Below are 16,831 nucleotides of genomic sequence, written 5' to 3'. Positions count from 1 at the left end.
TGTTTTCAGATTAGTTTTGTTTACTTCTGATTTTCTTAGTTTATATAGGTATTTGGCTCGATGGAAATCTCTTCTAGCCTTTTTGCATTTAAATCCGAACCATTTCGGTGCGTTTTGGTTATTATTTTGCTTATTTTCAGTTGTTGGTTCATTTCGATATCCAAATACCTTGACAGATGTGTCCGCCTTGTAAAATTCAGCGAAGGGGGTTTTGTCCTCCTTGTGAAAAAGACGAAGGGGGTTTTGCCCGTCTGTGCAAAAATTAGTGAAGGGGGTTTTGTCCGCAGGGGATTTTATCCGGATCCCGCGGGTGGTAAGTGCGGCTCCGGAAATCGATTTCTGGACATCATACCATCACTTGACCACAAAAGGAGCATGTGCTCTTAATGTCGTTCTGTTGCTGATGAGAGGAATTATTGATTTTTCACAAAATTTACAATATTGGGAGTTTGATTTACCATCCCGATGACACGGGATGCTTATTCGATCTTTGTAATTTTAGTTGGAAGATCGGATTGCTTCAACTCGCGACCCCTGGATTTTTAGTCCGGGGTCTAAACAAGAACGTCCGCTTTACACAAAATTGGGCAGAATTATTTATCTATTTAACGCTATGGAAGAAGCTTAATTTGGTTATAGATTTGATATTGATTTCAAACTACTTCGCTGAACAGTTACACGGCTTTAGTTCGAGAAACTGCTCCTACCTACGTAGATAGAGAACTTTTATTCCTCCATTATTGAAGAGTACAAAACATTTACAGCAGGAAATCAACAAACATATATACAAAGACAAATATGAACAACATAATATATAAGCATTTAAACACATACATGTAATAATTGAGTATGCTTAAATAACATGCTTAATGGCCCAACGAACATAGAAAAAGTGGTGGCAGTGATTAGAAATTACTCAATATTAATTTGTAAATCAAAAAGTCAATATAAAACAAACAAAGAACTCAGTATGAAAGTGGGAATAGGAAACTAATCTGTTGTTAATGTTGATTTTATTTCAAATAGATCTTGAAATGTTTAAATCAAATTGGCTATTTTTCAATCCATCTCAGTTGCCCAAATATTATTAATGTCCTACTTCACTTAAAGAAAGAACGTGAAACAACATCGGCTTTCAAATTAGCACATTGTGAGTAAACACCAAATATTAGTTGTTTGAAATCGCATACGAAAGTACTTGTGGTGCAGTAGTGCCACTGAAAAATAAAGGGGAATATGCCTTCCCTTCATCATGACATCCACATTTGATCATTACAGATTCTTGTTTGGTGTGTTGCTTCTATAATCACTTTAGGATTCTCTAAATGAACTGTAAGACGAACAAAATCTTATAAAAAAACTTTTTGACTATGATTGTACTTAAAACCAATGAAAGGAATATTTGGGTTAGGACAAAATTGCGATTATTGCAAATGGAGGCAAACTTTGCTGAATTTTTCAATGGGGACAATACCTCGCTATTAAAGGGAAGGACAATTATCAAAATCCGGCGAACTTGTCCCAGGGTTTGTCCAGATCCCAAATTATTTATAATTAAAATAGGTTTTTGTTTTAGTTTTATTTTTTTGCCACGTGTAAAATTTTTGCCGAGATATGCTTTTATTGTCAGTAAAAACGGGTTCTCAAATAATTGTAATGCAATAGTATCTAAACGTATTAAAGTATGCAATCAAAGATAAACTTATTTCATAACGTACGAACATGTATAATATGTAACAACACTTTACTTACACTGATTTAAGTAGCAGTCGTTTATAAGTGACTTTATTGACTCATTTTGTTTTTGTTATTGTTGTCAAAAGTATAACGGAAGTGCCTCACAACTGAAGCGGAAACCAGTTTGATGCGCAAAATAGTCCACTGTAAGTAATATTATTTGACAAATGTCCACAGAAATTAATAATGTTCTAATATTAAAGACGAATATCTGAATAGGATTCATTATTTGATAAGAAATTATAAACATCGACATGTTTATTTAAAAATCGTACACGTGCTGACACCTAAGTTGTCTCCCGTTGTTTATTAGAGTTACCTTTCGTCCGGCGCAATAATACATTTGCAGTGAATCGCCGAGAAGTCGTGGGAAAATTAAAAACCATGTAAACAAACTAAAATTAACCACCTTTTCAAGATGAATTTCAAGTGATCGACATTATGCATTTAACCCGCCTGACCTGTGTAGCATCTTAGATATCTGTTCTAAGGTATTCATTGTGTAGAATGTCATGTTATGCCCTTGCAATGCTAATCCCACTCTGATTTTTTTGTTTACATTTTTTATCAATGACAAATATGGCGTCCATCCCGAGATGAACAGACGTGGCGTTAAATTTTTACATGTTTAAGCAAACCTGGTGTGTTAGAAAGAAAATCTCATCCCTTCAACATTATTTGGAACACTGTTATTGTAAAAAACCTGTTTTTTCCTTATACAAAAGCTTAATATTTTGTGTTGAATGTACTTTCACAAAGACCTCTGTTTTCCTATTACATTCATAGTACCACATCCTTATCTACAGAATACTGAATATTACAGGTGTCCATCAGTATTATATCAGTTTATGAATATGTTTTTTATTTTCCCACCATCGATTTCTTGAATATGCACCCCTTCCGCATTGCTATATGAACTGTGAATGTAGCAATATGCGTCCCCTTAATGCCCAGCACATCAAGAAGAAAGTGTATGCTCAGTGATAGCATTTCAATATTAATGTAAATTAAAAGCTAAAATGAAAACAAAACATAAAAACTTCAGTATGAAAGTGTGAATTTTAGGACTAATTCTGTTGTATAATGTTTGATTTTATTTCAAATAGAACTTAAACTGTTTTAACAAATTGGCATTAATCCATCCTGAGTTGCCCCCAATATATTAAAGTATGTACCTGGACTTACACTTAAAATCGAAAGAAACGAAATGCACAAATCCGGAACAGAATTCAAAGTTAAGGACAAAACCATTGTTGGTAACACCAAAATATAGATTGTCTTGGAATCGAAATCGAAAGTGCTTGATGGAATGCCAGTAGTCCTAACTGAAATAATGAAAGGATTGAGACAAATGGCCGTTCTCCGCTATCATCAAATGACCATCCACATTGATAATTGCATGTTTCTTTTTTGTTTGGTGTTGTTGTTTCTGAAACTCACTTTCAGCATTTCTCTTAAATGAATGTAAGACCCGGAACAAAATATTTTATAAAAAAAATACAATTTTTCAGATGCTAATGATTGACTGGAAACCAATGAAACGAATATTTAGGAGTATAGGACAAAACCCCTTTCGCGCATTTTTGCATTGGCGGTCAAAACCCCCTTTGCTGAATTTTTCAATGGGGACAAAACCCCTTCGCTTTTTTATTATAAGGAAGACAAAGTCTATGCAAAATTGGGCGAAGGTGGCTTTGTCCGCAGGGTTTTTTGTCCAGATCCCAAAATTTAGATATTATAATAAAAAAATGAAAGAGGTTTTTTTTTTTGTTTTGTTTTTTTCTCCACCGTGATAAATTTTTTGTCCGGGGGATTATGTTTGTATCCCATGTCGTAAGACAACTCTTCCTGCTGACATGATGTTTTTCACAGTATTTAAGTTATTAACAATCAGACATCGTTAATTACTTCATTTTCAAATCGATCAATTAATTATTGCACGTGCATTTAGAATTGATCAACTAATTCTGAAGCTAGACCGCTATATTTTCTCTTTGAAGCGCGCTATTGATCAACCATCAATAAAGATTTTATTTCTTTATGCTTTTGCAAACATTCGGTTTGAAAAGGTACAAACTGCAAATTATTTTAGGTGAATATTTTTTTCCCCTAAATGCCATAGGATTAGCAAAAGTCAAAACACATGTTGGCATTCTAGATTTAGGTTTCATCTTGCATAGTATTTTCTGTCTTTTTACTCTTCGGCTTTTTGTCAGTGTCTTGAATTTTATTTCTTTGGTGTGTATTCTTCTGGATTTCATTCACAATGAAGTGAGTATAGTATTTTTCTCTCATTTGGAAGCTGGGAATTACCAGGTTTGTTTGTTGGGTGCTGGGTATATGCGCGCGTGATCTTATAAATAGTTGCCGAGGTAACGACCTTTCCAGAAGACGCAGTTACTTCAATGGGAGGGCAGTGCTAGGTATAGAAGACGTTTAAATTCTAGACTTACGAAGTCTGTTGAGATCAAATAATCTGTAATAATATTCATTTCCTTCTTCATACTGACACTGATAATTTCTCAGAAAACCATTTTCTCCGTAGGCTCATCTCAACAGGGGTAGAGACATGGGTAAGAGATATTGTATTTTTTTTTTTTCAGAAAGTGCTATCAGAGGATTAATTTTATGGCCAAGTGCCAAATGTAAAACATTTGATGACTCTAACGACTGATGCCAGTCTACTTAAATTCCAGAAGCTTATTGTTTCCCATAAATGAACGGGGTGGGGGGAGGGGGGAAGCAGGGGCTTGATCTCACGACCTGGCTTGATCTCACGACCTCTGGTCTGATAGTCAGGCATTGTTACACTGCGATAGCTCTTTAATTAATTTTGATGTTCTTGAATTGGTCTTTATTTTTTCATAGAATAATCAGTCATTATGACAAAATATAATTGTGACACTTAACAACTTTGTAGTTGACAATATCTTAGATAACTTTATTAATGTGGAGGTGAGAACATTTGACAATATGCAATCTGTATCTCGGAGCAAATTAAGTACAATCGATTGAGGAAATGGTTCGTAAATAGGGGAGGGGAAACGGGAAGCAATAAAATCAACAACTCTTATCTTTAAACTAGTTCGATAAACCAGTAGCGAATGTAATATATAATTTAAGAACCGATTTCTATTTTCATGACTGTATTCATGCTCTGTCACAGAAAAGACATTTGCTGCCAAGCTGAATTCATCGTGCTCTTGTTATAATATATATTTCCTTTCGCTTTTAATTTGAATAAACATCACACCAGCACGTTGTACTATCAAAAGTACTGAAATTGCATTTTTTATCACTATAGTCTTATGCTAAAAGAAGGCTTAAAGCTTTCTATCAAAGCTGTTACGCCATAAGCTCCCAGACATGTTTGAGTAAACTCTGAGCAGAGTTACTCATCTTGTTCGAACTATTTCTATTGTTTAAGTATGAATTAAAGTGTGTATTTAATAGCTAAGATAAAAAATAATGCCATTATCGATGTTATGTTGTACCATCTTTCAAGGAACCCATAAAATTTATATCAACAATATATTGTCAACACAAAAATCTATAAGAAGTTGTCGAAATATCGGAAATTCAGTTTTAAAGTGTATAAATAAACTAAAATGTAAGTGTGCATTATGACTGTAATGTTTAAGTTAGCTGAATCCAACCTACATTAATTTTATCATTCAAATACTTTGATATTATTTTTATTTCACTATTTCGTATGTTTATTCTTATTTACTTCATCAATAGTGAAGAAATGATTCTAAACTAAATTTCAAACAGAAACAATTAATGTCATATTTATGAAACATCATAATTAGGTACAATAAATCATTTATCACTAGTGATTGACCATTAAAGAATCCCGAGATCGTTAATTGACCGGCGGTCTTTTTGGTAATCGTTTATGTAATCATTAAATTAAATTGTCAATTAATCGAGAGATCAAGCTGTTAATTGGGCGGAACAGATGACCGATATGGTATTCTGAATCAGTGGGCGGTGCCATATATGATATTTTATCAAAGGTGCATTATGGGATTTAATATGTTAATAGTATTTCACTTTGTGTCATTTCAGAAGGAAAACTTGTGCTGATAACAGAAGTAACGGACCAAACGTGAGTCTTATTTTTTCTTTTCTGCATTTTATCTTCTTTTTCCTGAAAAAAAAAAAATATTTTAAAGCAGTGTGTACTACTGAAACCCGGTAATATCAGAAGTATTTTTCTTACTTAATATTGAAAACGCATCTTACATTTGTAAGTTTAAAAAATGACATCTCAATTCTTCTGCAGCCGTCGTGAAGGAAGCAGTCTGCTCGTGCACAATCTTAATGAATATGTTAACAAATCAGAAACAAATGGTGCTCGAAATAAAAATGATACCAGATTGAAGACTTGCCGTTAATAAGTGTACAAAATCTACAATTTTAAAATGATATGTTTTCCAGATTTCAAAGATGTTGAGATTCACACCGGGTAAGAACGCTGACGTCAACGACATTGATGCCATTGTTACGCCGCCGGGTTACTACAAGGAGAATAGCTGGTTATCAACGGAGACGCCACCAACAGTGAGCAGCACCGACAACGACGGATCCTTCGCAGAGGTAAGACACATGATCTATTTCGTACTGTAAATACTGTTGCCTTTGAACTGATAACGTTTTTCAAGAACGATATGGCTGCAGCAATGCTGTCAGTTAGGAATTATTTTAGTCTATACTCCCTTTTGTGGATCAACAGAAGTGAGAACAAATAAACTATATACTAGTAAGAAATCCAGTTATACTCTGTCTAAGTCTGGACATTTGGCTGAAGATATAAAACCTGAAAATTTAACACTGACTACCTAACTCCCGTGTCGTTGTGAGCAGGTTCTCGATTTCTTAGAAGAAATGCACATTTTATTACAATTTACCAATATTTTTTTTTCTCAAATGAAGGACGTATCTTTTGAAACATCTTTACCACGTGCACAGCTTGTATCCATTATAAGAATGAATACAAATCTGAAGTTATTCTGTGTAACGTGTAAAGAAGTCAAGACCTTTTGCTCCAAGTTACTTAATAAAGGACAACGTGCAAAATCATACCCACCGATTCTTCAAGTAACCACACGCACTAGTATCGGACCTGGGACAAAATATGGCCAGACTGATAAAAACCCTTGTCTTCATCCTAAATGAGTCCAAAATGAAAAATATGTAGTGAAATATTGGCCCCCTTCAAAAGATACATATCTCTACAGTAGACATATGTATCTTTTGAAGGGGATCATATTTCACTATATATTTTTCATTCTGGACTCATTTAGGATGAAGAAATGGGTTTTTATCAGTCTGACCATATTTTGTCCCAGGTCCGATACTGGTGCCTGTGCAAGTAACCAAAGGGTTTCGACAATTAGAGGTTGAGCAGATGTGTTGGTCTAAGTGTAAATATTTGCAGATACGGCGCTGCTCGGTAGATAAATTATTTCGATTTTTAATGTGGTCGATGTATATTCTACGTCAGGTAATAGAACTGGCTTACTTTGAATAGAATATAAATCTTTGAATTTTCTTGTCAGGTCGGTTGCAAGCCACTTGGTCGCTTCCTTTCGTTTGACGCAAAGAGAAGCTTGTTTTCCGGCAAACGTCTCGCAGAGCAAGCAGACGATTCTCCCGCTACAAAAAGACTGCGCGAAACAGAGTCGGGTATTGGCTGCATATCGTTAGAGGTAAATAATTTCTGTTTAATTTCATTCATTCGTTTTGAACGCTTCATGTCAAAAAGTCATTTTTGAATTATCTTTGAGATTTTTAGTTAAGACACATTTTTTTCTTTAAAGCGATAAAAATCTTTTTTTTGCAAAAGTCAACACATTAAGAGGAGCGAGCCGTCGCTGATGTTGGTATATAACTCTGGCACATTCCGTTTGTAAATCAAGTTCTACAAAACTATCTTTATTGTAATTATATGGCGTGCCTCGTAACATTAACAATAAAATATTATTACATTATGAAATAGTCAATATATGTTTACTAGAAAACGTGACACGCATATTCCAAAGTACAATTCTACAAGTCAGAATGTGTGCAAGCAACGAATTTTGCAGATATTAATGTTTCTTTGTATGGTAACGGTGTGGTCTGTTTCTAAATGATTTCATTATACTCTGCGAGACTCAGATGTTTTGCTTAGTTTAACTTATTCAGAATATTGACATTTTATTATGATACGTAGAAACATTTTGTGACAACATAAAACGTTTCGTTTTTTTTTATTACAGCCATTTTCTCCGATCTCAGAGAATGTTGACGTCAAGTCTGTGGTTCACCGACTGTCTACCGACGATGCCGTGATTGCCGACGGATCTCGTTCTTGTACTCTCCCGACGATCGCCGGTAAACACAGTGACCTCAAGGCTATTTCCCCTGAAACGGTGAGTTTTGTTTTTGTTTGTTTTGTTTTTTTTTTATCTGAAAAATAGTTCTATTAATCATACGCTGTAAGAAACATTTTTATTTAATGAAAAAGTCTTGCAGAACCGCCCTCCTAAAATTTCTGCGTAAAACTGGAACGAAATTAAAGATTAGAAATACCTTAGTTTAATACCTGTGAACGAATAACTAATAATAAATAACTCGAACCTTGTGTATATAAGAACTTTCGATGAATTCTCATTCATTAAAATGAATTTATTAAAACTTAGGAAAGAATAATGGTTGCCAATTAATGAATAGATAAAATACTTAACAAATACCAATTAAGCTTTCATGAAGAAAAGATGAAACTTTGGCACTGTAGACAAAATATTTATACATATATACTTAAAAATACATTTTGACCATATCTTTTATTTATTTTTGCAGATGAATGACGTTCTTCAGGGTTGCTATGACGACGAGTTAGATCACGTGACTGTCATTGACTGCAGATACCCGTACGAGTTTGATGGTGGTCATATTAAGGTAAATTATTTACTCTTACCGAGATATTATAAAAAAAATGCTCTAAAATGCTGTACCCCAGATTCATGTATTTATAAACTGATACTTATGTAGATGCAGTGTCACTGTAGCATTGTTCAATTCCGACTTTGAGGTCAGAACTTACCCATGTTATACATAATGCACCTGTCAATATTTTGCCCGCCCGGAGGAGCGGCGGGCATACACGGGACTTTAGACAGAAGACCATTCCCGACAGGCGGGAATTAGACAAACATTTGATGTACCAACAAGGCTCTAGGGTGGGATTTAGACAAAAAAGGTTGTCTCTAGGGTGGGGATTTAGACAATTTTTTTGAAATGTCAAATTCCCCTGGGTCAGCCTGCCGCCCCCCCCCCCCCCCCCCCCCCCCCCCCCCCCCCACGGGCGGGCAAAATATTGACAGGTGCATAAATGTTTAGTTTTAATACTGGCTGCAAGTTATAATAAAAAAAGCTTCAAGACGAAATAGGAATGAATCATTTAAAACACAGTAAATGTAATTCAGCAAACATATTCGTTTTCTTTGAAGTTAGAATTAAGAAAGGAAAACATTGAATAAACGATTTAATACTGTTTTATTTCCTTCCAGGGTGCCGTGAACTTGTTTACGCGTAGTGCTATACAGGAGTTCCTCTCACGACACAGTTGTTCTCACGCTTCCCCCAAGAAACACGTGATAATCTTTCACTGCGAGTTCTCGTCAGAAAGAGGTCCTAAAATGTAAGTTTACTTTTACATCTTTATAACTGATTGCTTTTGTTGTGACTTTACTCAGTAAAACACAAGTAAAAGTAATTAAGACTCGAGAATAGCGACATCATGTTCAAGGGATCTAAATCGAAGCTAGCTATCTTAAATTAGGTTAAGCTAACCTCTGGATGCCGTGCTGTGATTTTTTCATTAAGTTTCGGTTTAAAATAACCTTTTATTAAAAAAAACTTACTTAATATAAGATATGTGCTTGTTAACATGGGCTATATCGTAACAAAGAAAGACACAATTTGCCTATCTAGCAGTTGAGAAAACGTCTATCGGGACTACTTGTTTATACTTTGAAGGGACTTCATTAAATACATTCATTACGATGTATATTGTTCATTTAAGCAAACTCCGAAAACATGTAAAATAGATATGTTATTTTATAGGTATCGTCATCTACGCAGTGAGGACCGTGCCATGAACAAAGACCAGTACCCCCGCCTCAACTTCCCAGAAATCTACCTGCTCGAGGGAGGTTACAAGGCATTCTTCTACAAGTTTATGGTAAGTTCTCTTTCTCACCCAGAGTAGATGCTCTTGAACACTAACTCGGTCTTAAATTTCTTCAACAAAGAAAATACAAAAGTACCATTTCACAGTAACAACCCCCTCCAGAAGAGGCAGTTGCATTAAATTAAAATTTAAGTTAAGTGAATTCTAGAAGAATTATCTATTCTATGGACAGTTTTCGCCGAACAGGAAGTGACTACATCAGGTGAAGTAGTCCAAAATGTAGTTCCATGTTGTTGACGGAACGAAGTAGGAGATACCAGTTACATTTTTGGCTTAGTTTTATTGCTCAACAGTACTGAAAATGTGGTCAAAAGAATGAAGGAGCTGAATTATAATGAAAATTTATGTTTACAAATACATGCATATTTTTGTTCTAAAAGATTATATATCAGCCCAGTTGTTTTTAAATAAATCCGATGATATGTTAACATTTGTATCTTTTATTTCATCAGGAACAATGCTTTCCGCAGACGTACAAGCCCATGCTGCACAAGGACCATGCAGCTGATCTACGTCACTTCCGGGGAAAGTCTAAATCGTGGACTGCCGGTGAGAGACCATTACTCACACGCACCACCCTGAGATTTTAGTGCTAAATGACCCATACTTGCTATGGACATTGGAATGGACATATAAGCATATCTGTGATAAAATGCGCAATACGTTATGACAGTTTGAATAGATACTTTCGTTTCATCTGAAATCATTTAGTAATACATAGTGTTTCAGTTGTGAGATATCAAATGCTCACAGCATGTAATACGTGAACATATTTCGTACTGATGTTACTTATAGTGGTTCTACGTGCGCGAGCTCTCTGAGTGTGTTGTTTCCATGTAATAATATGATAGTTACTTTAGTTTTCTTTCTTTGTATTATCTTTTTTGTTTTATTATAATTTTTTTTTTAAATGCACCCTTTTGTTAAAAAGATTTTTAATATGACAATTGAGTATTAACTCATTCTGCACGCGCGCGATTAATTCGTTGGTCGATTGTTATCTGTAAACCGCGTGCCGCTTCAATATGATAGTTACTTTAGTTTTCTTTCTTTGTACTCTTTTTGTTTTTTCTCTGTCATTTCCATAAAGAAAATTATCATTAAAAAGGGTCAAGCAAATATGGAAAATCTTTTATATATTATCTTTTTTGCTTTATTATAAAAAAATAATAAAAAAAATGCACCCTATTGTTACAAAGATTTTTAATATGAGAATCAAGTATTAACTGGTGGAATTATTATTTTCTAAAAATCTAAGAGACATGTGCTCAGATAATTCTTATATGAGACGTTTGTGTGTAGGATATGTATGATATTTAATTGTTGCTTTGTGTTTGATCATTCTTGAACTCTCTGTCTTTCTAATATTCTTATCTGTACCTCTCACTTTCACTTGTTTTCGTTACGAATTTTGAAAAAAAACTGTAATATATAATAAAGGAAAGAAAGAGAATACACTGACTATGTTTTGTTTCTACCTGTCAGAAACCCCGCCCACATTCCACTTTGACATACACCCCTTTTTGCTTTTTTCTGCAACCTTTTTATCCAGAATCAGAATAATTCTTGTTTCAAACTATGAATAAATGAGATAAACATGAGCAATTGTATTTAAGCTTTTGTGAGCGTCTGCCCGTCCATCGTCCGTCCGTCCACAATCTTTTCGAAAACTGGCCAGATTCCATCATGGGTTCCAGAGAGGTGGCATCTTAACGTGCCAAAATTTGCTATTCTGGCTTGTGAACACGATAGTGTCAATATTTTAAAATCAATTCTAATCAAACTTGCAAACAACTTGTCATAATATCTCGGTTCCTTTCGGAAAATGGTCAGATCCCACTATGGGTTCCAGAGTTATGGCCCCTTAACGGGTCAAAATTTAATATTTTGGTCTTTTCAGCCATATGTAGACTTCATTTATGGTTTGATCTGATACAAACTTGCAAAATATCTTAACAACAATAGATCTAGGATTGCATGATGAATCTGTCAGATCCAATCACAGGTTCCAGAGTTATGGCTGCTGACTGACCCCCGAAAGAGCCAAAATTTGTTAATTTTTACCTTGTGAAAATGATAGAAGAGACATTTTAAATTTGATTTTAACCACACTTACACACAACTTAAGTCACAATAAGAGTTCAGTTCCTTTCGAAAACCGGCTAGATTCCATCGTGGGTTCTAGAATTACTGCCCCTGAAATGGACAACATTTTCAATTTTGGCCCTTTCACATATACTGCTAACTTCCGCACATGAATCAGAGGTGAAGGAAGAATGATTTCAGACACAATGTCTTTTATCAAATCATCATGGAGAACATACGCCTCGCCCAGGGCTCAAACTCACGTCCTGTGTTCCGTAGATCTGCGTCCGCCTTATTGAGCTAAGCGGGCGAGCACCATACTGTGTTTAGCTACTAGCATACATATATACAGTGTTTACTATTTAAAACCCGTGTCTGCATGGTAAGCTCAATAGCTAGCGTGCAGATCTACAAATCATGGAGTTGTAAGTTTGATCCCTGGACAAGGCACATGCTCTCTGTAATGATTAATAAAAGACACCGTGTCTCAAAACACTCATCCTCCACCTCTCTTTCATGTGGGGAAGTTGGCAGTTACTTATGGAAAAAATATTAGTTCTGCTACAGAATCATGGAACACTGGTTAGATCAACTGCCTGCCATTGCCTAACTGAAATACTGGTACTGTTAACAAACGGAGCTAAACTCAGTTCTTTTTGTTGGGTTTAACGTCACACTGACACAAATATAGGTCATATGGCGACTTTCCAGCTTTGACGGTGGAGGAAGACCCAAGGTGCCGCTCCGTGCATTATTTCATCACAAGCGGGCACCTGGGTAGAACCACCGACCTTCCGTAAGCGGAGGCCCCCTAAACTAAAAAAACAACAAAAAAACTAAACCTTATGCATAAGCTTGTTAATCCTTAGCCTGCTAAATTTCTGAAATGGACTGGTCCATCCTTCAATTTGGGCAATACCATTTAATAACCGAAGGGATGTTCACTGAAAATTTACTGACAGAATAGATAAAAAGGGTAGGCTGATCTCGGTCTGCATTGGTCGCTAAGGCAGAATCTCTTGCCACTAGCATGCTTAAGGTTTATTAAACAAGAGGCCCTAGGTTGCTCACCTGAGGAACACACCATAACAGTGAAACATGTTTGACCTAGTGATTTCATGAAAACAAATATTCTGACCAATTTTCATTAAGATTGAACACAAAAATGTGGTCTCTTAAGAGTAAAACAAGTATTTTCTTCAATCTGACCTAGTGTTTGAGCCAATATACCTACATTCGAACTTGACCTCGATTTGACCAAGGCAATCATTTTGACCAAATTTCATCAACCTCAATTGAAAAATACAGCCTGTATCGCATACAAAACGTTTTTCTTTGATTTGTCCTATCGACCTCGTTTTTGACCCCAGATGACCAATATTCAAAATTAACCTTAGTTTTATCGAGGCTATCATTCTGACCAAATTTCATGAAGATCAATTGAAAAATACAGTCTCTTTTGCATATACAAGGTTTTTCTTTGATTTGACCTAGTGACCTAGTTTTTGAACCCAGATAACCCATTTTTGATCTTGGCCTAGATTTCATCAAGATAATCGTTCTGACAAAATTTTATGAAGATCAGCTGAAAAATACAGCCTCTATCGCATACACAAGCTAAATGTTGACAGACGACAGACAGACGACAGACAGAAAGACGCCAGACATCGAGTTATTGGCCACAGATGACCCATATTTTATCTTGACCTAGATTTCATCGAAGCAATCATTCTGACTAAATTTTATGAATATCCAGTGTAAAATGCAGCCCCTATTGTGTACACAAGGCTTTTCTTTAATTTTGAACAGATGACCTAGTTTTTGAACCTAGATGACCCATATTCAAACTCCACCTAGGTTTCATCCAGACAAACATTCTGATCAAATTTCATGAAGATCCGGTGTAAAATGCAGCCCATATTGCATACACAAGGTTTTTCTTTGATTTGACCTAGTGACATAGTTTTCGACCTCAGATGGCCCATATTCAAATTTGACCTAGATTTCATCAAGGTAATCATTCTGACAAAATTTCACGAAGATCAGTAGAAAAATACAGCCTCTATCGCATACACAAGGTTTTTCTTTGATTTGACCTAGTGACCTAGTTCTTGACCCCAGATAACCCATTTTCGAACACATCCTAGATTTCATCAAGGTAATCATTCTGACAAAATTTCAAGAAGATCAGTTGAAAACTACATACTCTATCGCATACACAAAGTTTTTTTTTATTTGACCTAGTGACTTAGTTTCTGAACCCAGATAACCCATTTTTTGATCTTGGCCTAGATTTCATCATTTCATCAAGATAATCATTCTGACAAAATTTCATGAAGATCAGTTGAGAAATACAGCCTCTATTGCATACACAAGCTAAATGTTGACAGATGACAGACAGACGACAGACAGAAAGACGCCAGACATCGAACGATCACAATAACTCACCTGAGCATTGCTCAGGTGAGCTAAACAAGAGGGCCATAATGGCACTATATCGCTCACCTGTTATCATTGCACTTAAGGACAAGAAGGTCAAATAACCATAATCAAGATCAGTCAAAAGAATTATGAGAAAATAAAGTTGAAATTTTCTTAAAGTTACTTCTGATCAAATAAAGTTATTTTCAAATCAGGCCAGTAGTTTCATACAAGAAGTTTTCTGTATAGCCATATGGGAAAATGGGCCCCTCCCCCAGGCGGCCACTTTTTTAATGAATCAAAATTATTTGAAGGAATTTGGTAGAGGGTCACCCAAGAAACATTTCTGTAAAATTGTTTTGAAAATGGACCAGCAGTTTCTGACAAAAGATTTTCAAAGTTCTATACAGGCATATAGGGAAAATAAGCAAAACCCCTTGGGGCCATGTTTTTCGCTGAATCAAAATTATTTGAAGGAATATAGTAGAGGGTCACCCAAGGAACACTAGTCTTGTGTAAAGTTGTTTTGAAATCAGTTTTCTATATAGCCATAAGTCTAAAGGACAGGAACAACAAAGGGAAGAAATTTAACCAAATAACCAAAAAGAAAAAAAACTCTTACAAGGTACATTTGTCAAAATACAGCTAAAAATTGAAGGTACCATACATGTTGTACCACAGAAAAGTGGTCTCGGTTTTTCCCTACGGCTAATAATAAACAAGAGAGCCAAGATGGCCCTAGGTCGCTCACCTAAGAAACACTCCATAACAGTGTAAAACATGTTTGACCTAGTGATTTCATGGAAAAAAATATTCTGACCAACTTTCATTAAGATTGGACCAAAAAATCTCTTGCGATAAAACAAGCATTTTCTTAGATATGACCTAGTTTTTGACCCTAGATGACCCATGTTCAAACTCGACCTAGATTTTATCAAGGCAATCATTCTGACCAAAATTCATGAAGATCAACTGAAAAATACAGCCTCTATCACATACAGAAGTTTTTTCTTTGATTTGACCAGGTGACCTAGTTTTTGACCTCAGATGACCCATATTCAAATTCGACCTATATTTCATTTAGGCAATCAACCTGACCAAATTTCATAAAAATCAATTGAAAAAAACAGTCTCTATCGCATACACAAGATTTTTCTTTAATTTGACCTAGTGACCTAGTTTTTGACCTCAGATAACCCATATTCAAAATCGACCTAGATTTCATCAAGGCAATCACTCTGACCAAATTTCATGAAGATCAATTGAAAAATACATCCTCTATTGCATACACAATGTTTTTCTTCGATTTGACCTAGTGACCTAGTTTTTGACCCCAGATGACCCATTTTCGAACTCGGCCTAGATTTCATCAAGGTTAACATTCTGACCAATATTCATGAAGATTAATTGAAAAATACCGCCTCTATCGCATACACAAGGTTTTTCTTTGATTTGACCTAGTGACCTAGTTTTTGACCCGAGATGACCCATTTTCGAACTCGGCCTAGATTTCATCAAAGTTATCATTCTGACCAATATTCATGAAGATTAAACGAAAACTAGAAAATGCTTTTGTAAAAAAGCGCATGTCTCCCCCAATGCAAAGTCCTATAGGCAAGAAGTCAATAGGGGTCAGGAGCGAAAGTCAAAGAGACACTGATGGTTGGCTGCAATAGGGATTATCTACTTGGCATGTCCAGTCATCCCGCTAAATTTCAACACTCTTGGCCTAGTGGTTCTCAAGTCACTGTTCAGGCTTCTGTGACCTTGACCTTTGATCAAGTGACCTCAAAATAAAAAGGGGTCATCTACTCTGCATGTCCAATCATCCTATTAAGTTTCAACGTTGTAGGTCAAGTGGTTCTCAAGTTATTTCCAAAAAATGATTTTACATGAACAGGCCACTGTGTCCTTGACCTTTAATAGACTGACCCTAAAATCAACAGGGGTCATCTACTCTGCATGTTCAATCATTCTATGAAGTTTCAACATTCTGGGTCAAGTGGTTCTCAAGTTATTGATTGGAACTGGTTATCAATGTTCAGGCCCCTGTGACCTTGACCTTTAACGGAGTGACCCCAAAAACAATAGGGGTCATCTACTCCGCATGTCCAATCATCCTATGAAGTTTCAACATTCTGGGTCAAGAGGTTTTCAAGTTATTATTGATACGCGTAGGAGACGATCTTACGCAAAGTCAGAGGGAAGAGTTGCAATATGTGAGAAAGATGGGCAACTGGGGCTACTATTATAGAGGTCAGTTGAAAATTGTAGATAAGGATGGGATACAGATAGACGATGAAAATGAACCTTCAGGTACAAGAGTAGTAAAGAAAGCTACTAGAA

General features: G+C 35.6%; 1 protein-coding gene across 1 annotated transcript; it reads left to right on the top strand.

The window, feature by feature from the left end:
• The first annotated feature begins 4,003 nt into the window (after window positions 1-4,003).
• Window positions 4,004-11,122, top strand: LOC123547330 (M-phase inducer phosphatase 3-like). The gene is made up of 9 exons (XM_053550629.1): window positions 4,004-4,008; window positions 5,809-5,848; window positions 6,181-6,339; window positions 7,302-7,451; window positions 8,004-8,156; window positions 8,587-8,685; window positions 9,297-9,427; window positions 9,853-9,970; window positions 10,432-11,122. Exons 1-9 carry the CDS (start codon window positions 4,004-4,006, stop codon window positions 10,567-10,569), a joined length of 993 nt encoding a protein of 330 aa, XP_053406604.1. The 3' UTR covers window positions 10,570-11,122.
• The last annotated feature ends 5,709 nt before the right edge of the window (window positions 11,123-16,831 follow it).

This window comes from Mercenaria mercenaria, chromosome 9, assembly GCF_021730395.1.
Source record: "Mercenaria mercenaria strain notata chromosome 9, MADL_Memer_1, whole genome shotgun sequence".
In the NCBI taxonomy this organism is placed as follows: Eukaryota; Metazoa; Mollusca; class Bivalvia; order Venerida; family Veneridae; genus Mercenaria; species Mercenaria mercenaria.
The sequence above is the reverse complement of the archived record's forward strand: the minus strand, read 5'-3'. Positions and strand labels throughout refer to the sequence as shown.